At 36.8% G+C, this 24575-nt stretch overlaps 2 protein-coding genes across 2 annotated transcripts; both read right to left on the reverse strand.

Annotated features, from left to right (window-relative positions):
* Positions 1–10957: 10957 nt before the first annotated feature.
* On the reverse strand, positions 10958–12891 carry LOC147787334 (uncharacterized). The gene has a single exon (XM_087119502.1). It carries the CDS (start codon positions 12889–12891, stop codon positions 11242–11244), a length of 1650 nt encoding a protein of 549 aa, XP_086975628.1. The 3' UTR covers positions 10958–11241.
* A 3733-nt stretch (positions 12892–16624) lies between these two features.
* LOC111779561 (E3 ubiquitin-protein ligase BIG BROTHER) lies at positions 16625–21869 on the reverse strand. The gene is made up of 8 exons (XM_023659623.2): positions 21419–21869; positions 20025–20200; positions 18984–19215; positions 18592–18626; positions 18430–18474; positions 17292–17419; positions 17084–17192; positions 16625–16981 (listed from the first exon to the last, which is right to left on the reverse strand). Exons 2-8 carry the CDS (start codon positions 20169–20171, stop codon positions 16931–16933), a joined length of 747 nt encoding a protein of 248 aa, XP_023515391.2. The 5' UTR covers positions 20172–20200; positions 21419–21869; the 3' UTR covers positions 16625–16930.
* Between the last annotated feature and the right edge of the window lie 2706 nt (positions 21870–24575).

Genomic DNA, 24575 nt, shown 5'->3' on the forward strand with positions numbered 1-24575 from the left:
CTCGATTTGTGTTGTCTCACGTTTAAGTAAGTCGGCCAATTAGAATTTAGGTCGTCGTTGACACGAATGAACAACCTATGCTCAAGCCTCCAACCCTGTTTGTGAGAAAAAAAAAGTTTTAGAAAACGAGAATAGAGAAAGTCTTGGAAAACGTTTAGAGATCGATTTAAGAAAACAATGTTATTGTAGCGACCCAAATCCACCGAAGATATTGTCTTCTTTGAGCTTTCCCTCAAGGCTTTGCGTCTGCTATGGAAAAGTTTCCACACCCTTATAAATGGTGGTTTGTTCTCCTCCCCAACCAATGTGGGACATCACAGTTATAGATTAGTAAGCAAATAAGCAACAACCGCTAGGTATGAAGAATTAATAACTAGTCACGTTCTCCTATAGTACATTTTGAGGCATTTTAGTCCTAACAAGTGTAGATATTATTTTAAAGTTTGGAACGAACATGCGACCATAGGTAATACGACCTAGGCAAGTATGACCGTGACATCCAACGACAGTTTTTACCGGAGTTTTTGGACCTAACGAAAACTATTTTTTACGCTCGATTTTTTTTTTTCCTAGTAAAAATTATTAAGCTTTAGAGAGCACATGAGACACTCGAACATTTTTTAAGGATAGACATCCAAAGTTCTTGGAAGAAAGGGAAAAAAGTATTGATAGGCATGTGAAACTTGTACTATACAAATATTTATTATTAATTTATTATTGAGTGACTTCAAATTAACTAATTTTTATAATTTTTTTTTTCCCTAGTGGAGAATAAGTGAACTCTCATTACAAATGATTAAATATATATTTTAATGAAGGAATCTTGAAGGGTCAATAATTTGGTGTATAAAAATTGTGAGTACACGTACCGACACCTGATGGTTCTGACATGGTATACTCTTCTCTTATTAAGAATGAAGAAGCAAATATCTCTACAGACAAACACGAGTTATTTCGGCATGTTTTGTCTTCACTCACTGCATCCTAGTAAAAATCTTAGTACGTGTGATGTTCCACATTGGTTGAGGAGGAGAACAAACCACAATTTATAAGGGTGTGGAAACCTTCCCCTAGCAGACGCGTTTTAAAGCTTTGAGGGGAAACCCGAAAGGGAAAGTCCAAAGAGGACAATATCTGCTAGCGGTGGATCTGGGCCGTTTCAAATGGTATCAGAGCCAGACACTAGACGATGTGCCAGCCTTCTCGCTGTTCCCTGAAAGGGGTAGACACGAGGCGGTGTGCCAGTATGGACGCTGGTCCCCAAAGGGGGGGTGGATTTGGGGTGGTCCCACATCGATTGAAGGAAAGAGTGCCAGCGAGGACGCTGGGCCCCGAAGGGGGTGGATTGTGATGTCCCACATTGGTTAGGGAGGAGAACAAACTACCATTTATAAAGGTGTGGAAACCTTCCCCTAGCAGACGCGTTTTAAAGCCTTGAGGGAGCCTTGAGGGGAAGCCCGAAAATGAAAGCCCAAAGAGGGAAAGCCCGAAAGAGAAAGCCCAAAGAGGACAGTATGTGCCAGCGGTGGATCTGAGCTGTTACAGTACGTTAACTCTTAAGGAAAAATCGATCATTAGTAATGAGTTTGAGTTGTTACAAATGATATCAGAGCCCAACACAACACAGATGATAATAAATAAAATAATGGTGCACCATAGTCTCTTTTAAATGGTACTTTTAAGGGACCATTAACCCACAAACACTTATAGTCATGCCCAAACCCATGCACTTAAAATTTTCATCCATCATTGTCTATTAAAATATTCAAACTCGTTCAACTAATATTGGTACGGTACTTATCGAGATGACCTCACAACACTCGTATCAAGTGGGCTGGTGAAAAATGGAAAGATTCGATATAATCAAATGAAGAACACATACTTTTTTAACGACATTAAAAGGTTTCTAAACAGTGAAAGATTTGATTGCTCGTCGTTGAATATCTTCCTCATAATAATTGCACGTAAAGTTCTTATCAAATTATAATTTCAAATGTGTATATAATAATTGTTCAAGGACGATGAAGCAGAACTGATGAATAATATAATTACAGTGGTCTATAAAATTATAAGCGTTGAATGATGCATGTGAGTCTCGTACAATCTTCTAAATTCAGCTCGATGAAGCTAAATAATAAGGTAGAGTAGTCTATGGTTAGGTGAAGCAATTTAATGTGAGGTGAGAATAATAAAGTAATTGAATTGAATTGCCTCAAGATAGATTTGTTGATATCATGTCTAAAGCTTGGCCAAATTTCAATGGGGTTTTGGACATATTATGGGAAGAATCATTTTTAAATTATTTTTTATTCAACCCGACCCTAAATTTTCGTATTTAATCTAAGGTTATTACTATACTTCTATGTTCTGGGGCATTACAAATGGTATCAGAGCCAGATATCGAGCGACGTGCCAACGAGGAGGCTATTCCCCGAAGGGGGTATGAGGCGATGTGTGAGTAAGGACGCTGGGCCCAAAGGGGGTGGATTTGGTGGGGTCCCACATCGATTGGAGAAAAGAACGAGTGCCAGTGAGGATGCTGGGCCCTAAAGGCCTAGCAAACGCGTTTTAAAACCTCGAGGGGAAGCTCGTAAGGGAAAGTTCAAAGAGGACAATATCTATTAGTGGTGATCGTGAGGCGTACAAGAGAGGTCCTAAGACTGTGAAAGTGTATGTAATGACTCATGTCTAGGATTTAAAATCCGAATTTGGCACCTAATGGTCTCAGAAATCCTGCACCCCTGCAACATGGTCACATTACTCGTTCCTGTGTCACCGAAAACCAATGTGCACATTGTTGGTATAAGTAATCATTTTCATTTGCTTTAAACTTTTTTTAGCCCTTCTATCCTTAGGATTGCTTTCATTCGGATATGGTATCGGTTCATTCACGTACCTTTCCTTTACTGTCACAATGTAGTCAAGAAATTTTTTAAAGAATTGATAGTTACTATCTATACCAATAAATTGTATTTTCTCGACGTTAATTGTATTTGGCTTAGAACAATCATTTGTTGTGTAATAGCTCAAGCTCACCGCTAGCAAATATTGTCCTCGTTGGGCTTTCCCTCTCGGGCTTCCTCTCAAGGTTTTTAAATCGCGTCTACTATGAAGAGATTTTCACATCCTTGTAAAGAATACTTTGTTGTTCTAAGAAGCATGTAAGTGAGAATAAAATATGTCAAAAGGACGTACGATTACCGGAGGGTTGAATTTAAATTTTAAATTATTTTAGTCAAAACCATGGTTAACAAAAGTGTAAGAAATACTTGAAGGACACTAAATAAAAATGAAAATTTATTAATATATTAAATTTTTATTCAAACAAAGACAAAATATAAAAAAATAATAATTTGCTATATATTAAAATAACTATTATATTTTTTAAATAATAAATTATTTTAGTCTCTTCATCGAAGTCTTTATAAAAAAAAGAAATTAATATTGAAAAGGACATTTATGTTTTTTTCTCCTTTCTTGATTTACGCAATATAGATTTAAAAATAAAAATAAAATAATTATTTTTTTAAATTAAAAAACACAAGGTCAATAGAATAATAAATAGGTTACCAAATGCACTTGAGAGCTTTTAGAAAATTATTTTTCTCTCATTATTGTTATTTTTTTTTATATAATTATTTATTTTTAGAATAATTTGAGTTTATTTTTCTTTAAAATTATTTCATAAAATTAAATATACGCTATTTAAATGTAACTAGCCCTGCTTCCCCTCGTCTGCTAGGAGAAGGTTTCCACACCCTTTAAATGGTGGTTTGTTCTACTCCCCAACCGATGTGAGACATCACAATCCACCCCCTTCAGGGCCCAGCGTCCTTGCTGACACTCTTTCCTTCCTCCAATCGATGTGGGACCGCCCCCAAATCCACCCCCTTTGGGGCCCAGCGTCCTTACTGGCACATCGCCTCGTGTCTACTCCCTTTGGGGAACAGCAAGAAGGCTGACACATCGTTTGGTGGCACATCACCTAGTGTCTACTCCCTTTGGGGAACAGCAAGAAGGCTGGCACATCGTTTGGTGTCTGGCTCTGATACCATTTGTAACACCCCAAATTCACCGCTAGCAGATATTGTCCTCTTTGGGCTTTCCCTTTTCGGCTGCCCTCAAGGCTTTAAAACGCGTCTAGGAGAAGGTTTCCACACCCTTATAAATCGTGGTTTGTTCCCCTCCCAATCAATGTGGGACATCACATTAAATATTAAATGTGATAAATAATGTTTGTATTAGGATAGATAAAGATAATTATTTATTTTATCGACTTGAAATAAAAATTAGATAATTAAATATTAAGTAGTAAGTAAATAAATAAATATATGTATATATAAGAGATAATGTAGACGTAGACGGAGACGGGAAATATAATCTAAAAATCTTTCAGCTAATTGGAAAATTCTCTCTCTACGTTCTCCTCCATCTCTGTTTAAACGGGAATTTCTCATCCGGTTCGAGGTGGATTAGGCGCTACGAGTTAAATGAACATCTTTACTCTATAATACAAACAAGCAAATATTTCTCGACCAATTTGAGGTGGACTAGGCGTTACATATTACATGAACATCTTTACTCAACGCTACAAATACAGACTAAACGGTAATTTTTCGCCCAGTTCAAGATAAATTAAGCGCTACGAGTTAAACAAACATCTTTACGGATAAAAAAAACCTTTTAAACTAAAAAACTCGACCCACCAAATCCAAAATTATTTGATTCCGTAACATAAAACAAAGTTTAATTTAGATACGACTTTGGGAAAAGCGAGGATGCCAGCGAGGATGCCAGCTGGCGTAATTCAATAAGAGTAAACCCTAATTGAATGGGAAGAGGGGACACAAATGAGGACTTAATTAATATTAAAATTAAAAAAAAAAAGAATAAAATAATTAATTTAAGTACATATAATGAAGCACTACCATATTAAAATATTAGATAATGTAATCTCTTTCACGCAATAAATAAAATCAACCAATCATTTTGTGATACGTTTCATTTAAATGTTTAAACCTTATTGTGAACCCCAAAAACCAATCCTCCAATGCCCAACCACTAACAACTGTCGTTTCTTCATGCTTTTATTTTAGTTCGATTTTATCGTAATCTCGATTTCTAAACTAATTTAAAACGAAAAGTATTGTAAACGATAAAACTCCCATGTTCGTGGGTTGGGCTGATCTTTTATAAACCCGGGAAGATTTAGCTTCAAGAACGATGTTTTGTTAATCGCTTAGGTAACCCTCGTAGCCATTTTAGGGTAATTGTTGACGACTCATTAAGTATTTTCCCTTTTATGTGTTTATCTTAAAGTTTTTATTGGGTTAGACGAGATTCGTTGAGACTGGGTAAAGATCTTTAGACGTGAATTTGATAAAGTAGTCCTACTAATGCACGGCTTTATGATTGGGTTGGATGTGTTTAACTTTGTTATGTGAATAGCAGATGATGTATGCTAATTGTTGACATAAGTTGAATATGAAAGGGACGGTAGTGTGTACGATAAGAAAAATAGTTATAAGACTTGATGCGGAAATGTGAATGACATGTATAATTATGATAAGTATGGTCACGATTACCCATTTAAATATCACCTTAATGAGACGTTATGACGTGGGAGTCTTGACTCAACTTTCTGTGTGACAATTTCCATCTGTTGTGAAACGATGAATGAAACTCAATCCTTAAACGATGAATGAAACAACTTTTTAAGAGTTGGTTTTGGTTTATCTCGTTCTATGTTATTAGTAAGGCACTTACAAGCAAGACAAAAAATATGAAAACGATGATATTACTTTGCTCATGTTGTGTGAGATCTCATATTGGTTGGAGAGGAGAACAAAACATTACGTATAAGGGTGTGAAAACCTTTTTTTAGTAGACACGTTTTAAAATCGTGAGGTTGATGATGATACGTAACGGGCTAAAGCGGACAATATTTACTAGTGGTGGGCTTGGGTCAAGACAAATGGTATCAGGCTTAGACACCGGGCGGTGTGTTAACGATGATATATAATTGCTACATGCCATGTCTCTTAACCCTCGAGCATGCACCTCTGCAACTAAACGGATGACCTAGCAAACTTCCTTTATTCATACGACACCGACCTAAACTTTCTTGAAAGCAAAGATTCAACCCTCTATTCCCACCTATATCTATATGAGAAAAAAAGGGGAAATCTTTGATTTCAAAAAGAGGGAGACCAACCACACCGAAATTAATGATTGAAATTGATTTGTAATTAGCCTAAGTCAAATGTGGGCGCCCTATGTCACGGTCCTACACACACGAGCGTTTTCACTTCATAGTGATTCTATAAAATTTTAATTATGTCTCTAACTTGTAATTAGGTTTTCTTAGTTGTTCGGTTAATTACATCAACGATCGATAAAGCTACTTATTGTAACGCTCAATACTTATTCCTCTATGTGAATACTATCTTTATAGACCAACACAACACACGTCCTTCCAGCATATTTTTGTCCTTAATCTTTTAAGAAAATTTCTAGGAGATCATCCAACGTAGAATTGTTCTGAGTAAAACACGTTTATTTATGAAGTTTTTATGATTGAACCACTGAAAAGAAAAGCCCACCTTTTTGGTATAGGTAGTGACTTTCAAAATTTTAAGCTTTTGAAGCCTTTCTTAACCATCTTATACTCAGGATCGCTCTCATTCGAATGTAGTCTTAGTTCATTCGTGTATCTCTTATTTACTCGGGTGTTACACTTATTGCTTAAATTTTGTTGGACGAAGTAGGTTCATTCTAGGTTCATTCTAGTAGCTTGTTCGATGAATTTGAGAGATTGATTATTAGCTCGGGCACATTTATTTAGAAGTATTCGAGCTAAGTTATACATACGTCATACATCGTTTAGTTGTCAAAAAAACATGTAAATTATTGATTATCGACTTTTAACATAGTAATTAGTGTCTTATTCTTTGAACTATGTTCAAATTGATAAGGAGACATTGTCTCTGGGAAGATTTTTGGTCAAAGTCGTTGACTTTGTGTGTGTATGTAAGCGTTGTTATTTTTAAGGATGTTGGATTGCATTTGGTCAACAAAAACGGTCTAAGTTGTTCAAACTCTTTTTGCCTTTCATTTCCTTATTTTTCTTCCAAGATTTTAGGTTAATATGAACAAGAATAAATATTTTTAATTTTCTAATGGGTAGATTTAAAATTATGATTATTTTTAAAAAATATTGTGTTTTTTCTAACTCGAAAATAATATCAAAGATTTCGATAATTGATCGTTCATTACAAGGTAGGAAAACAATTATTATGGTTATCATAATACTGCGACGATTAGGCAAGAAAACAATCATTATTTTTATCATAATGCTGCGACGGCCAAGTAGGGAAACGATCATTGTGTTTATCATAATGCTGCGACGGTTGTTATTCTTAATGGGTGTCCGACATCAACAGCTCTCAGAGAATGCTCGCCCGATCAGAAAGGGAGCCCAGGATGTGTGTGAACCGTCTGGTGGGTCCATACTTGCATGTGTGAACCGTGTGTAGGAAAATTATGTACACATCCCAATTACCCCTTAAGATAGCCGCCGTAGGAAAATGACTATTATGATAGATCTCATTCATGAAATTGTATGTGTTTACATTTAATCCCAATAGTGGGGTCACTTACTCAGTATTTCTTTAATTACTCAAGCCACGTGCTATTTCTATTTCATGTTAAGGCAAGACACTTCTATTGACAACAGCATCGCAACTTGAGACCATGCCACATGCATAGAGTAGTGACATTTATTTTTCTTAAACTTAGACTAGAATAAAATGTTTTTAATTTAATCCTTCATTTATTTTATTTAGCTCTTTGTGGTGTCATTTTAAAAATGTTTTCGAACACATAAGTCCATGACAATGTTTTAAGATTATAAAATTTTAACAGTAGCGACCTTAAATTAAGTAGAAAATTCAGGGTCGTTACAGTTTTAGAAAAATTCACGAACCAACCCTAATTCATAAAAAAAAAAATCATTTATACCCAACCCAAACGGTACGAATTTCGTTGGGTTGATTAGATTTTTCAAGTCATCAAATTTTTTGAACCCGGATCAAAAATGATATCAATCACTTCAAAATTACTTTTTATTCTATTTTTTTTAATGGTTCAAATGCTTCCAACATTCCAACAATAAAGTTATTACCATTTGTAATTGAACAATAAATGTACCAAAATTTGTTAAAAAGGATAATGTGGGGCATGGGCATTTGGATAATGTGTTGGAAAAAAATTCCTAAATTTGGGAACAACCAAAAACACATTATTTATTTTTAGACAAAAAAAAAAAAAAACAATGATTTGTCCATTTCTTTTGAACACTCACTTTCATGTTTCATGTCGTGTAGAACAGATACAATAGATTCTCTTTCTAAATTGGGAAACCTAAAAAAGTGGTAAAAAAAATTATAATAATAATAATAAAATTCCCATTTATTTCACCAAAATAAGGATTCTTGGTTGCAAAATTTGGTAAGTGCTTCAATTTTAAGCCATAAGCACTTGTTTGCCCAAATCTTGAAGCAATTGGAAATGGAAGAGTGAATGAATCTGAAATGAATGAACACTTCTAAACTTTCCATTGCTTTCTTTCTAAGTTATTTTGAACCCTATAGTAACGAGAAATCGATGCTCGGACCCCAAAATAGTCCAAAATTAAAAGGGTTGACTTTAAACTAACAGGATGTCAGTATGATTGTGAAATTACATTGCAGCTTCGGTTTTACGTTTGCAATTAGATCAAAACGTTCTTGTTTAACAACGTTGAATCGCCTCTCTATCATTGGGTGTTTATTGCTTTGTCAATTACTTGAATAGGGGTGCTCAAAAAATTCGATGACCAAAAAAACTCGATCAACTGGTTGGGTTGGGTTGAGTTATGAAGTTATTAGAGTGGAGTTGAGCTTAAATAAATAAATACTTTATAAATTGGTTGGTTGTCAGTTTTTTTGAATCTAGATTGAGTTGAATCAAACCGACCCGAATTTATTATTAATTTTAAAATATACCTTTTGATTACGATACACTTATACATACATATAATTATTTAATTTTATAATTGTTTATTCTCTAGTAACTTTTTTAAAAAATGTAATTTTTCAAAATATAAATTAAAATTGTTTGCAAATTTGAATTAAATGTTTGAAAATAAGTAAATATATGTTCTACGATCGTTCTACGAACTAACCTTTCACTTTTCATTAAAATAAAAATTTGAATAACTTGAAGAATCTGAACCAAAAAATGTATAGTTGGGTTGGGTTGATTAGGTTATTATTTAATAAAGGGTGCTTGAGTTGAAAAGTTTACTAACCGAATAATTTGGTTGGGTCTTAAAAATATGTCAATCCGACCCAACCCAACCTACCAACACCTCTAGCTTGAACAATCGCGAGCTTAACTCACCTAAAGGTTTAGCTAAAAAAAATTGAATTAAGCAAACATGGGTCATACTGACCTTAAATACTCCCGGTAACATCATTTATCTGGATATCACAATCCATGAATTATAACAAAGATGTATCAAAAATTTAGTGATTAAATTATAATTTCAAAATTTTAAAAACTAAATAAACACAAATTTTGAAATTTATATGGTTGCAATTATTTAGATTTTTTTTTTTTTTTTTGTTAGAAATTAAATATAAAAGATAATTTATGTATTGAGTAAGTATGTCATAATCAATAGCTATATATAAAAATAATATTATAACAAACATATATAAATATTTCATGACTCCAATCATGCAAAGAGTCTAATGTCCACATGAAGTCTAATACGTGGACTATTATAAAATTTAGTGAAATAGTTTTGCAGAAGTTTGAACTTGAAATTGATGTCATGGACTGACATAGGTTGACTTGGATTTCAAAAGACGAAGTCAAACTTTCCAAGAATAAATTGGTGACACCAAATTAAACTAATCAAGTAAGTGGTTTTACTATCGACTTGATTAGAAGTTGTGTTCGGTATAATGACATGTGCCCCGTGGTTCTACACATGTCATATGTTTGTTATGTGTGAGATATTTATGAAATGATGTATGTGAAATGATATGTTGATGATAATGATACATGTGATGATATTTTGACGATATGATACGTATTATGATATGTTTTATGATATGATATGATATGATATGTTGAAAGATATGTTATGTGCATAATATGACATAATATGATATATGACATGATACGATATATGACATGAATGATACACAGTAAATATATTTTGACATGATCTACAACCCCGATATATGTTTTAAAGGCTATGATATAAATTGATATGATATGAAGGAAAATGGGAGAGGTTGTTTTACATGGTTTAATGAATGTGAAAAATGTTGGGACCTCATGCATCATTATATGTTAACATGCATCGGGGAATTTTGCCCTTTACGATGGGTACGCATGCGTACATTACAAAAAGGAAAATGATCATTACGTTTATTATGATGCTACGACGGTCACTATTCCTACTGGGAGTCCGAGAATGACACCAGAGAATGCTAGCCCAAACATGAAAGGGGGGGGGGGGGGCTTAGAAGGTGTGCGAACCAACTAGTGAGTCCATATTCGCATATATGAACCGTGTGTAGAATAGTAAATGCACATTCAATGACCCGTTTAGCGTAACCACATAAGAGAATACGACTTTAAAATGATGGGTCAAATGGCATATTTTCGCATCAACCCCCAATGTTAATATGTGTTTTCAATGAATGAGAATATGCATTTTCAGCCATTAGTGCTAAATGATATATGTCGTATTTAGAAGCTAGCAAACTATTTGACTGATTTTGTTCAAAATGTCTTAAAATAAGATTGTTTCTTGGAAGCATTTAAATATATTTATGTCATAGAAGAGATACAAAAATATTCAAAAGAACAAGAAGAATGAGAGTAAAAACAATCTCAATCTCATAACATGGAATTCAAATTTAAAGAAAGATGATAATACATTTGATAACGTTGTAGAATACAAAAGCTTATAAAACAAAGTTAACTCAATTCACCAAATACAACTTCAAATATTAAACTAAACATGTTGGTTCCTTGCAGACCATATAAATATTAAGAATATAATTTATTTATAAATGTAAGGAGATGGTAAATGTAGGGTGGAAATTTGTAAAGAAACAAAGGAGGTGGTGAAGATGTTGAAGGTGGTGAGTTAATGTAGTGTGGAGATGGTGGAGGAGATTCTTAAACATATGGCGATGGTGAAGAGCGAGACGGCGGTGGGGGAGACTTATAATAGTATGGTGGAGGAGGTGAAGGAGATGGTGGTGGGGGAGATTTGTAGACATATGGAGGCGGCGGTGATGGAGATGGTGGAGGGGGAGATTTGTAGACATATGGAGGTGGTGGGGATGGTGATGGTGGTGGGGGAGACTTGTAGACGTATGGAGGTGGAGGTGATGGAGATGGTGGAGGTGGAGATTTGTAGACGTATGGAGGTGGTGGGGATGGTGACGGTGGTGGAGGAGATTTATAGACGTATGGAGGTGGTGGTGATGGAGATGGCGGAGGAGGAGATTTGTAGACGTATGGAGGTGGTGGTGATGGAGACGGCGGAGGGGGAGATTTGTAGACGTATGGAGGTGGTGGGGATGGTGATGGTGGTGGAGGAGATTTATAGACGTATGGAGGTGGTGGTGTTGGAGACGGCGGAGGTGGAGATTTATAAACGTATGGAGGTGGCGGTGATGGAGACGGCGGAGGGGGAGATTTGTAGACGTATGGAGGTGGTGGGGATGGTGATGGTGGTGGGGGAGACTTGTAGATGTATGGAGGTGGCGGTGATGGAGATGGTGGAGGTGGTGATTTATAGACGTATGGAGGTGGCGGTGATGGAGACGGTGGAGGGGGAGATTTGTAGACGTATGGAGGTGGTGGGGATGGTGATGGTGGAGGGGGAGATTTATAGACGTATGGAGGTGGTGGTGATGGAGAGGGCGGAGGGGGAGATTTGTAGACGTATGGAGGTGGCGGTGATGGAGATGGCGGAGGGGGAGATTTGTAGACGTATGGAGGTGGCGGTGATGGTGATGGTGGTGGAGGAGATTTATAGACGTATGGAGGTGGTGGTGATGGAGACGGCGGAGGGGGAGATTTGTAGACGTATGGAGGTGGTGGGGATGGTGATGGTGGTGGGGGAGACTTATAGACGTATGGAGGTGGAGGTGATGGAGATGGTGGAGGCGGGGATTTATAGACGTATGGAGGTGGAGGTGATAGAGACGGTGGAGGGGGAGATTTGTAGACATATGGAGGTGGTGGGGATGGTGATGGTGGTGGTGGAGATTTGTAAATATACGGAGGAGGTGGAGAGGGAGACGGTGGTGGAGGAGACTTATAATAGTATGGTGGAGGAGGTGAAGAAAATGGAGGCGGGGGAGATTTGTAGAAATATGGAGGACGTGATGGAGATGGTGGAGGAGGAGATTTATAGACGTAAGGTCGTGGTGGAGATTTATCATAATCTGGTGGTTGTGGTGTATCACGTGGAGGAGGTGGCGACTTATAAATATAAGTTGGTGGAGGTGGGGATGAAGGTGGTGTAGGAGATTTATAAACATACGGAGGAGGTGGTGATGGAGATGGCGGGGGTGGAGACTTGTAGTAGTATGGAGGTGGAGGAGAATATAACGGTGGAGGTGGTGACTTATAATAGTACGGTGGCGGTAGAGATGGTGATGGTGGTGGTGGAGATTTGTAATAGTACGGTGATGGAGGTGGCGGTGAGGCATAAACATACTGATTCTTACCCGCAACGACCGTCGTAGCAAGAAAACATAATGCGACAACCGAAAACATTGGGAGCCAATTCCCCGGAGGTTTCGAAATCTCCATGTCTTTGTCCCACTAGATATCTAATGGGGAAAGAGAGAACAAATATGTTTTATGTTTAATGAACAAGTTCCAAACTCCTTTTATAGTGAGTGTTCTTCACAAAATCAAATTAAAAAAAAAAAAAAAACATTTTTTGTTTAATACAAAATAAGAACAAGAACGTGTTGGGAGGGATCACTGTCGGCAAAATGAAGTAAGAAACATTTAAATGTCTCACAAATGCAAGAACAAACATTCCCCTTACCCAACAAATGGCAACAAACAATGTTTGACAAAATCGAATTAAAAAAACATGCCGGAAAATTATTTAAAGTCAAATGAATATAATAAACTCAATAATGTGTATGTATATATATATATATGTTTTTTTTTTTTTTTTCTAGTGTTCGAGACATGCATAGGCGTTTTAAAGTCTTGATAGAAACCTGAAAGGAAGGATAATATTTGCTAGCGGTGGGCTTGGGCTTGAGTCGTTGCAAATGGTATTAGCAAATGGTATTAGAGCCAAAAGGGGTAGACACAAGGCGGTGTGCTAGTAAGGACGCTGGCCCCAAAGGGGGGTGGATTTTGTTACATGAACACGACTCTTCACAATGGTATGATATTGTCCACTTCGAGCATAAGCTCTCATGGCTTTGCTTTGGGCTTCCCTAAAAGTCCTCATTCCAATAGAGATAGTATTCCTCGCTTATAAACCCATGATATTCCACTAAATTAACCAATGTGGGACTCACTTCTAATAATCCTCAACAGATTTGGCGGGGTCCCACATCGATTAGAGAAAGAAACAACTGCCAACGAGGACGCTGGACCCTGAAAAGGGGTGGATTGTGATATCTCACATTGGTTGGAGAGGAGAACGAAACACCTACGTTTCTCTAGCATACGCGTTTTAAAGCCCCCTTAAAGGGAACCCCGAAAGGGAAAGCCTCTGGGCTTGGGCCGTTACAACACATGCTGTCACAATCTTATACTATTAGATATCAACTCGAGCATAGTTAATTGGTTAAGATATATATTCTCGATTAAGAATAAAATGTTCAGAAATACAAAATTTATGTATTTTCTAATTTAGACGGTGCAAAATTAGTATTATTTCATGTCAACATGAGCATATAATTCAACTGGTTATGAGATAATACATATTATCGACTAAGTTACTAAATATTTGAATTTCTACCTCTACACGTTGAATTAAAAAATATATATATAATTATATATCGAGGTGCATTCTTATTTAATTAATAAAGTCAAGTCATATATTATCATATTTCTAACCATCAAGTAGTTGAATGAATTGATTAATTACATGATATAAACCTTAAACCAAACATGTTATTAAAATAACCATAGATGAGTTCCTATAATAATATTAGACAACTTATAAACTTATGTTTTTAAGAAATGAGAGTGACACCTCATTTATTAAAAAAAAAAAAAAAAAAAAAAATTAAGAATTGCATAACGACATTCAAATTGTCAACATTTGAGACGATAACTGATATTTTATCGATTAAACTATCATCGAATGAGTTTACAAGATATTATATTAATAAATTACTGGGAGAAATAAACTAAGTGTGACGTTTTCTTCATTATTGTTAGGCTTAGATTATAAATTTAATTTTAAAATTAGATTCCTGAATTTTATTTTTCGTGACGGTTTAAAACATTAAAATTAAATGATATATTGTGATGTCCCACCTTGATTGGGAGGAGAAGAAATCACCCTTTGTAAGGGTGTAGAAACCTTCCCTAGTAGATGCATTTTAAAGCCTTGAGGGGAAGCTCAAAGAAGACAATATCTGCTAGCGGTAGATCTGGGTCATTACAAATGGCGATGTGCCAGCCTTCTCGCCCTTCCCCGAAGGGAAGTAAACACGAGGCGGTGTGCCAATGAGGACATTGGGCCCCAAAGGGGGTGGATTTGGGGGCCATCCCACATCGATTGGATAAAGGAATGAGTGCCAGCGAGGACGCTGGTCCCGAAGGGGGGTGGATTGTGATGTCCCACATTAGTTAGAGATGAGAACAAATCACCCCTTTATAAGGGTGTGGATGATGTGGCAGCCTTCTCGCTGTTCCCCGAAGGGGGATACGTTGGGTCCCGAAGGGGGGTGGATTGTGATGCCTCGGAATGAGTGCCAGTGAGGACGCTGGTCCCGAATGGGGGTAGATTGTGATATCCCACATTAGTTAGAGAGGAGAACAAATCACCCCTTTATAAGGGTGTGGATGATGTGTCAGCCTTCTCGTTGTTCCCCGAATGGGGTGGATTGTGATGCCCCACATTGATTAGGGAGGAGAACAAATCACCCTTTATAAGGGTGTGGATGATGTGCCAGCCTTCTCGCTGTTCCCCGAAGGGGGTAGACACGAGGCGATGTGCCAGTAAGGACACTGGGCCCCAAAGAGAGTGGATTTGGGGGCGGTCCCATATCGATTGGATAAAGGAACGAGTGCCAGCATCATTTGGGGGCAGTCCCACATCGATTGGATAAATCAACGAGTGCCAGCGAGGAACGGTACAATGTTTGAATCACGCGTCACGTCTTTTGAAGGTAGAATGAAATATTTGAATATTAATTAATAAAACAATATTTGAAGTAATGATTGAGAGAAATAGTTGACATAGAAACATGGTTGGAAATTTAGCACATGGAGCAACAGCTTGTGAAAATATTAATTATGTATTACAATAAACATTCCTATTTTAATAATTATTGGAATAATACGTCCTACCTTTGACTTTACGCAACTTACATTTTTTTTTTTTTTTTTTTAATTCTATTCAAATGGATGTTTAGTCTTAAAGAATATCACGTAATATTAAGTTTTATTAAAACATTATTCCTACTATATTAATAAGAAATTTTAATTTTGTAAATATACACTACCATCACTGATTGGCAAAGACGTCTCATTGAGCATATTCAATGCTATCTCGAGCAATCAAGAGATCGAAGGTTGCAAGTAAATTTACAATATCAAGTATAAAGCATATGACTCGCTTTAGATGTCGGTTCGTTTTCTACCCTAATAAGATGTGGAGTTAGTAACCCCGTATTTTGTTATATTAAAATATAATGTTTGGATAATATATTAGTTATAAAATATATCTTAGATATTATACTTAACATTCTTTCCATTTTTAATATTTAATTAGTTTATATTTTCCTTATTGTAAGTATCAGCGGGTAACTTGTATTCTATTTAAAAGTTATGAATATCAATGAAAATATACACATTTGATCCTAATTCTATTTCTCATTCTCAACATGTTTAGCCCTAAATCTTTTTAAATCGAGGCCCGTCGTTCCAACAACCCGTAGGAACCACTTTGAAAAGCCTAATCTAATGACTCAATCAGGCTTCCTCACCACTCTAATGGAGGTTGACGTTTTCAACTCCTCGAGCATTTGAAGTACAAAACCACTCAAAACGAAAACAAGATTTTAGATTTGGAACCAAAACCACTCGAACTCAATACAAGGAATCAAACCACTTGTAAAGTTCTAATCTTTACGTCTCGTTTGAACCCAAAAAAATAATAAGTACGTAAAAGAATAAGTAAATAAATAAGACTATGGGAAAGGAAAAGTAGACAACTTGGAAAAGAGTATCAAATAGGAAAATACGAACGAGTACGAAATAGGGGGCGATGATGACTTGTTATATACACCTCTTGAGTTTAACAAGCAAGGTAGAAGCTCGAACCTTTTGATCGATGATATAAAACTAATTAATAAGGAATATATTTAAATTTAAAAATATAACAATAAAAGAAATATCAATCGTAACTACAAAGTTACAAAAACGATAGAAAATATCTCATTGATTCGAAGCTTTGCTCCCTATACTCAAGAGCGCTCGGGCGCTCGCCCCGAGACCAAGACTCAAGAGATATCAAAGCCAATCCAAACACTGATAAAGCTAACACAAGGAACTAATCTTTATTCACTTTGGCACTCCATATTTTCACAAAAATTGTAATAACAACGTTCTGTTCTTCTGTCATCTAAACAATGAACTGAAAGGCTTAGCGTTTTGATGTATCGCCAAACACCTCTTTGTAGCATATGGGGCAAGCCTGCACAACAAACCATAAAATTACTCACTCAAAACACTCCTAAAGGGCTTTGGTCTCGGTTTAGAGTTATTCGTAGAAGCGGTATACTCTTAAGTTTCATACCTTGTTGATGCTAAGCCATTTGGTTCCGCAACCGGCATGGTAGATATGTTTGCACGGCAGAGTGATCCGTCGATCGCCTCGTTTATAACCCATCTGGCATATCACACATCTACATCCAATTATGAGGAACAAACTTAGACTCAGCAGGAAAATGAAACAAACTGGAGTTTCAACCAGTAGCAGGTAAATATCATAAACTAACATATACCTCTCTCCACGAAATTTTTTCCTCGAGAAGAAACTATATTTGTATTTTGATATTGGAATCAAAGCGATCAACTCTTGCGAAAGACCTCGACTTTGAGTTCCTACTGTCTCGCCCAACTCTAGTAATTCCTGAACTTGAAATATTATAGATTTTTATACCGAGATTGAAAACAAAAATGCATACATTCGAAGACAATTAGATCGGATGACACATAGTATAAAGTTTGTTTAGTATTAGTTCGAAAAACAGACATAACATCATGACCTCAGGATAATAGTTCAGCAGGCAGGCCTATCACAGAGCCCATTATCTTATCAAACAAATTTTCTGAATTCAATAACATCGGGTGGGGGATTCGAAATGTAACGACTTATATTGTCCTCTTTGGACTTTCCCTTTTGGGCTTCTCCTCAAGGTTTTTAAAACGTGTCTGTTAGGGGGAGGTTTCCACACCCTTAAAGAATGTTTCGTTCTCCTCCCCAACTGATGTGAGATCTTACAATCCACCCTCCTTTAGGGCCCAACATTCTCGCTGGCACTCATTCCCTTCTCCTATCGATGTGGGACCCCCAATCCACCCCCTTTAAGGCTCAGCCGCCTCGCTGGCACATCGCCCGGTGTCTGGCTCTGATACCATTTGTAACAGCCCAAACCCACTGTTAGCAAATATTGTCCTCTTTGGACTTTCCCTCAAGGTTTTTAAAACACGTCTGCTAAGGGAGGTTTCCACACCCTTATAAAGAATGTTTCATTCTCCTCCCCAACCGATGTGGGATCACCTCCTAGTCGAGGATGCCAGTTGGCCTACGCTTAGGTTGGCGTATCCTTATCAAACGAATTACCCAATAATCATAGATATTTTAATGTCTCATCACGTTCTAGCATGTCCTCAACCTAGAATTTTTCCAAGTGCCTGCAGTTATTCTATCAAGTCTAGTTCAAATCCTTGTTTAATATCAAATTTAGCTTCAAGAATTTGGTAAATCTTAAAATTGATATTAGAATTCCCATGGTTTATCTGTCCCCATTACTTGGTTCTTCGGAATATGGGGTTCCATATATTGATGGAAATTGATACTTTCACTTACAAATAAAAAGAAGAAGACAAGTTAACAAAAACTTTGTCAAATGCACTAACCTCGTACGTCATATTATCAGGATCTACATTGTCTTGCCAAACAACCTACACTTAAAGGTAAAGACCCATTCATCAATGATCTTCAGATTAAAAAAAAAAACACCCTGCCAAACATGTTTCAAGTAAAAAGTTGATTGGTCAAACCATATAAAACCCACAAACCTGAAAATCATGTGAATTACGATGTCTCCTTGGACCTGAGAGAAAATTTGTCATTAGTGCTAGAGAGGAAAACTACGAATCATTTAGAGATAACGCGATGACTAAAAATTCAAGGGAGATCTTGTTTCAAGAACCATATTCCTTTTTGGGGTTCGACTAAACAAAAACTTATAGAAATCTTCAACAAGCAGTGTTTTTTTCCAGACGTAACGTTCATCCGATTGTATGTATTCATTTCAATTATGTTCAATGAAGTAGTACGTGTCACTCCTACTAGAACGTCGTTACAGAAGTAAATATTTTGCATACTTGTAGGAAACCTCAATGGTGAACCCAACAGATATAAAACAATTAGAAAACCCTCTTGGATGATGCTGAGAAGTATCACTTACATTCTACATGGTTGTCAAAGGCTGTAGTATTTGCAATTTCTTCAAATTCAGGATTTACTGTACTCTGTACATTAGGCTGAGTAGAAAAGTTTTCTAGCCTTCTATGTTCATAAATTACGGGTTCGTGATCATGCATTCTATAAGCTTGAGGTTGGTTGTAATAGGTTGGACTACCAAAATCTGAAAACCCGAACTTATAAAAGTTCGAGTTCAGCGGAGGGTAAACATTCTCCTGCAAGTGTGAAACTTAATAAGTTACATTGTCATTTCCCATTTACAATCAAAACTAATTACGGCAACTATAGAGAGCAGACTATGGTTGAATTTGAAATTGTTTTGATAGCTAATAAGCTATAAAGAGAGGAAGACAACTATAAACTTGAAAGAAGATTCGACTCAAAAGGTGTGAAATCCCACATCGGTTGGGGAGGAGAACGAAACACCATTTATAAGGGTGTGGAAACTTCTCTCTAACAGACGCATTTTCAACCTTGAAGGAAAGCCCAAATAGGACAATATTTGTTAGCGGTGGGCTTAAGCTATTACTAATAGTATCAGAGCCAGAAATCGGCCGAGGTGTCAGTGAGGAGGCAGAGCCTCGAAGGGGGTGGACACGAGGCGGTGTGCCAACAAGGACGCTGGGCCCAAATGGTGGTGGATTGGATTGAGGGGTCCTACATCGATTGGAGAAGGGAACAAGTGTCAGCAAGAATGCTAGGCCCCGAAGGGGGGTGGATTGTGAGATCCCACATCGGTTGGGGAGGAGAACAAAACACCCTTTATAAGGGTGTGGAAGCCTCTCCCTAGCAAACGCGTTTTAAAAACATTAAGGGGAAGCCCAAAAGGGAAAGCCCAAAGAAGACAAGAAAAACAAAAAAAAAAAAACAAAATAATCATGAGCTATGAGGACGATGATGTTCGATAAACTTGAACAACAGAGAACAGCGTAACAAAAAAAAATCTCTCGATTCAAAAGTTCAATAGCAAGGAACAAATCAAGTTCAGGAGTTTAGAACACAGAACCAAGCAGATCTGAAGTACCTGAGAATGCGAAGCATCCGAAAAAATGAAATTTACGTGTTCGTAGGTAAGACCTTCAAAATATTCCAGAAAACTTCCAGCACTGTTATAAGGATGACTGGTATTAACATGATGAACTTCTTCTGTATGCGTGTTGTTCCAACTCATTTCATATACAAATGAATCCAACAAATATTCTGTACAACGCAGAAACATCAAAAAACCCAATGAATACTAAGCCACTCCAAACAGTTCAGCAAAGCCAAAATCCATACAAGAGTTCATCAAACTGAATTGTTCCAAGCAAAAACGGAAGTAAACCCGGTTAGATGAACACGACTCTCCACAATGGTATGATATTGTCCACTTTGAGCATAACCTCTCATGGCTTTACTTTGGGCTTCCCTAAAAGGCCTCATACCAATGGAAATAGTATTCCTTGATTATAAACCCATGATCATTCCCTAAATTAGCCGACGTGGGACTTTCATCCAACACCTCCCCTCGAACAAAGTACGCCTCCCCTTAATCGAGGTTCGACTCTTTTTCTTTTTGGAGTCTTAGTAATTTTTTGACTATGTCTTCTAGGCTCACAATACTTTTGTTCGACATTTGAGGATTCTATTGACATGGCTAAGTTTAGGGCATGGCCCTTAATCGAGGCTCGACTCTCATGGCATGCTTTGGGCTTCCCCAAAAGACCTCATACCAATAGAGATAGCATTCCTTGATTATAAACCCATGATCATTCCTAAATTAGCCGATGTGGGACTTTCATCCAACACCTCCTCTCGAACAAAGTACGCCTCCCCTTAATCAAGGCTCGACTCTTTTTCTTTTGGAGTCTTAGTCATTTTTTGACTATGCCTTCGAGGCTCACAATACTTTTGTTCGACATTTGAGAATTCTATTGACATGGCTAAGTTTAGGGCATGGCCCTTAATCGAGGCTCGACTCTCATGGCTTTGCTTTGGGCTTCTCCAAAAGACCTCATACCAATGGAGATGGCATTCTTTGATTATAAACCCATGATCATTCCCGAGGTGGGACTTTCATCCAACAAACCCAGTTTTATTTTACCCCTAAATGTGAGAAACAGGACATGAATTACAAGAACATAAAGTTTATGATATCACAGATTGAAGAAGCAGCAGTAATTCAGTAAACACAAACACAAATTACACAGATCAGTCAAGAAATTTCGCCTAAAACTATCCGCCATAGCCAAAACCTGTCTCAGCAAATCTCTAAGCTAGCAGATCCCATAAGAAAACTGAAAGAATCCAAGTTCTACAAAATCATGCAACAATCAACCAAAGAAGAACCATCAAAGAGTACCACATTCCCTCATCATTTCGCAAGCAATTCTTTGAACACAAACAGAAAACCCAAAATGTAGGTTATTTCAAACTCACATTTAAAACGCCGGGGCGATTCGGAGAATCCACCAAGCAACTCCGACGCCAAATCCCAAGAACCAAAAGCTCAAAAGAACATCTGGGTCAGCAGAAAAAGACCCCAATTGGATGAACAAGTAAAGGGAAGGTGTAGAAGAAGAGAAAGGAAGGCAAAGGGGCGAAGGAAACAAACAAAAGTAAACAAAAGGGGCGCTCGAAAACTAGAAGAAATGGAAAGAAAAGGGGAATCGATTCGAAAGGAATGGGGGGTTTGATGGGGGAAAAGAGAAGGAGAGCGTCTATGATTGAATGATTGTGGTTGATTTGGTTCGGTTGTGTAGGTTTCTCGGCGAATTTGGATCGAAGGCCGAGAGAATTTCTCTCGCTTTCTTTTGTTTGTGTTTGCGTGCGAGAAGAGATTCGTCTTTGATTCTCTGTTCAATTACAAATTTCTTCGCTATCGCTCTTACAAATACATATAGATTAGCAAGATCAGATCCTCTCGTGTTCTAAATGTTTATATTCATATCTCCGATTTAATTAAATTTCACATGGGATAATGGATCAATACTTTTTCTTTTTCAAACTTGCTTCAATTATAACTTCACTCTATAAACTCACTTTTTCATTATATATATATATATATATATATATATATACACGAATAAATGTGAGTATATATATAGGTTTTGAATACCAAGTAAATCGGCAATTATAGGCTTCATTATTTAGTTCATCCAGTGATGAGATTTTGTGAGATCCCACATCGGGGGTAGTAGACGCATTTTAAAATCGTGAGACTGATAACGGTACGTCACAGGCTAAAGAAGACAATATCGTAACAGGGTATATATATAGACTTCGTCAAGAATATCAAGTAGATTGGCAACTATAGGCTTTATTATTTAGTTCAATGAGTGATGAGATTTTGTGAGATCCCACATCGGGAGTAATAGACGCGTTTTAAAATCGTGAAACTGATAACGATACGTCACAGGCTAAAACAGACAATATCGTAACAGGATATATATATAGGCTTCGTTGAGAATACCAAGTAGATCGGCAACTATATGCTTCATTATTTAGTTCATCCAGTGACGGGATTTTGTGAGATCCCACATCGGGGGTAGTAGACGCGTTTTAAAACCGTGAGACTGATAACGATACGTCACAGGCTAAAGCGGACAATATCGTAACAGTGGACTTAAGTTGTTATAAATGGTATAATTGTCAAATACTGGGCAATGTGTCAACGAGAATGCTACACACTCAAAGGGTGGATTGTAAGATCTCATATCGAGGATAGTAGATGTATTTTAAAACTATTAGACGGACGATTATACGTAACAGACAATATCCACTATTATTTATTTATTTATTTATTTTATTTTTTGGTATGGATTGTTTGTCGTTTTGTTTGAGGCGATTGGACGACACGCGTTGAATAACAGGTGAGCGCGTGGGCGATACTTTCTTCAACTGTCCAACTGCCCACTCACTTTCCTTCCTTTTTTGGACAAAATGTTGCAAATTTGTTTTTAAAAAATAAAAATATTATTCATGTAATTAGAAAATGAATAATTTATAATTAATTTAATGTGTTATCAACTTGAGCATAATTCAATCAGTTATAATATGCATACAATTGACCTTAGACCAAAAAATTAAAGGTCTAAATCTTCTACCTCCAAATATTAAACTAAAAGAATGATTAATTTAACTCGCCTATCGTATGTTTACTTGCTTTATTATTAGAGATGATCATTTAATCTGGGGACGATCATTGGACCTCTAAAATTGAGCGTATTTTTTCTTGGAACAATTTTATGTTAGGTGACCTCTTAAGAAATATGTGAGTGAGAACAAAAATATGCTGAAATGACTCGATTTTCACTTTGAAAAGTAGGTAATGTGACCATGTCGCAGGAGATGCAAGGGAATGGAAAGGTCAGGTGCCAATTTCAGATTCTAAATCCTAAGCATGAGTTGATATAAATGGTATTAGATCGGTACCTCTCATAGTAAGATGTGGTTCGGAAACGATCTACACATAATCATATCATATTGAGTTAAGTTTACTAAACTAAGTAGTTTTTAAATGTTATAATCATGTCATCTCGGACTTATCAACTTATTAAAACATAAAAGCTTATCAATATTTTTTAGTATAAACGCTATTAATATTACAATCTTGTCATATCCAACATGTCTCAAACATAACGAGACAAAGCGAACGATGTTCTACATTAGTTCGAGAGGGGAACGAATCATTCCTTATAAAAGTATGGAAACATCTCCCTAGTAGACGCGTTTTAAAATTGTGAGGCTGATGGTGATACGTAACAAGACAAAGCGAACAATATTTACTAGTAAACAGTGAGAGAGGGTGAGCAAAGGGGGGCAAAGGAAACCGTGAACATCATTCTTTATTCCTTATGTCTCCTGATGTGCTACAACTGTTCACGTGGACTCTCACACATCACACACCAACCCTCTTCTCGGTGACAATTACACGTTCGATCAATTACCCTCAAGAGCAATGATTGAGCATTTTATTTACGAGGCTATTTTGACCTAGTCTCGTGATAACTGTGCTTAGATAATGTGAACAATTACCACTTAGTTCTACTTACACTTATATAGTTTTTGTGTGCATGATTGTGAACTCTGATAGATCATTAGGTTTCTATGCTTTCCAGTATGGTGAGGTTGGATTATTATCACTTAATGAGCATGACATGCATGTTGTATGCCTTTATACGTTTATTATGCATGATTTAGGGTTTGGATAGCTCATTGTTACCCAGTTATGAGTTGGACTATCGCTATGTGTCATAGAGTACTAGTTGTGGTATCCATAAACTATGAGTTATTGTTTCACGTGTTTTGGTCCTAGTACCTAATCATGAGTTCCATAGCCTTCTTGAGTTGACTAGGTACCTTGTAGGGACGGATAGGGTGCAACTCTTATTCGTGAACTAACCAATAGGGGTTAGGGTCAACTTGTTACGCATGGCTTAATTGTCCCCCATAGATGATTTTAGGAGTCATAGAGGGTATACTGCTGAGGTACTATCGGTGGTGCCTAGTGGGGAGACCCATGAATTTTTTATTGTTCCACCCCGAATGACCTAGTGACAGGTAGTTTTACTATTCTAGCCTTAGACAAAGTAAC

Source organism: Cucurbita pepo, chromosome 18 (genome assembly GCF_057944985.1).
Source record: "Cucurbita pepo subsp. pepo isolate OVF chromosome 18, ASM5794498v1, whole genome shotgun sequence".
Taxonomy (NCBI): domain Eukaryota; kingdom Viridiplantae; phylum Streptophyta; class Magnoliopsida; order Cucurbitales; family Cucurbitaceae; genus Cucurbita; species Cucurbita pepo.

Coding starts and splice junctions, on each gene's coding strand:
- LOC147787334 (XM_087119502.1), bottom strand. CDS start 12,891: ATGGAGATTTCGAAACCTCCGGGGAATTGGCTCCCAATGTTTTCGGTT.
- LOC111779561 (XM_023659623.2), bottom strand. CDS start 20,171: ATGAGTTGGAACAACACGCATACAGAAGAAGTTCATCATGTTAATACC. Junction 19,216..20,024: donor CGGATGCTTCGCATTCTCAG/GTACTTCAGATC, acceptor TCACACTTGCAG/GAGAATGTTTACCCTCCGCT. Junction 17,420..18,429: donor CTGATAATATGACGTACGAG/GTTAGTGCATTT, acceptor TTTCAAGTTCAG/GAATTACTAGAGTTGGGCGA.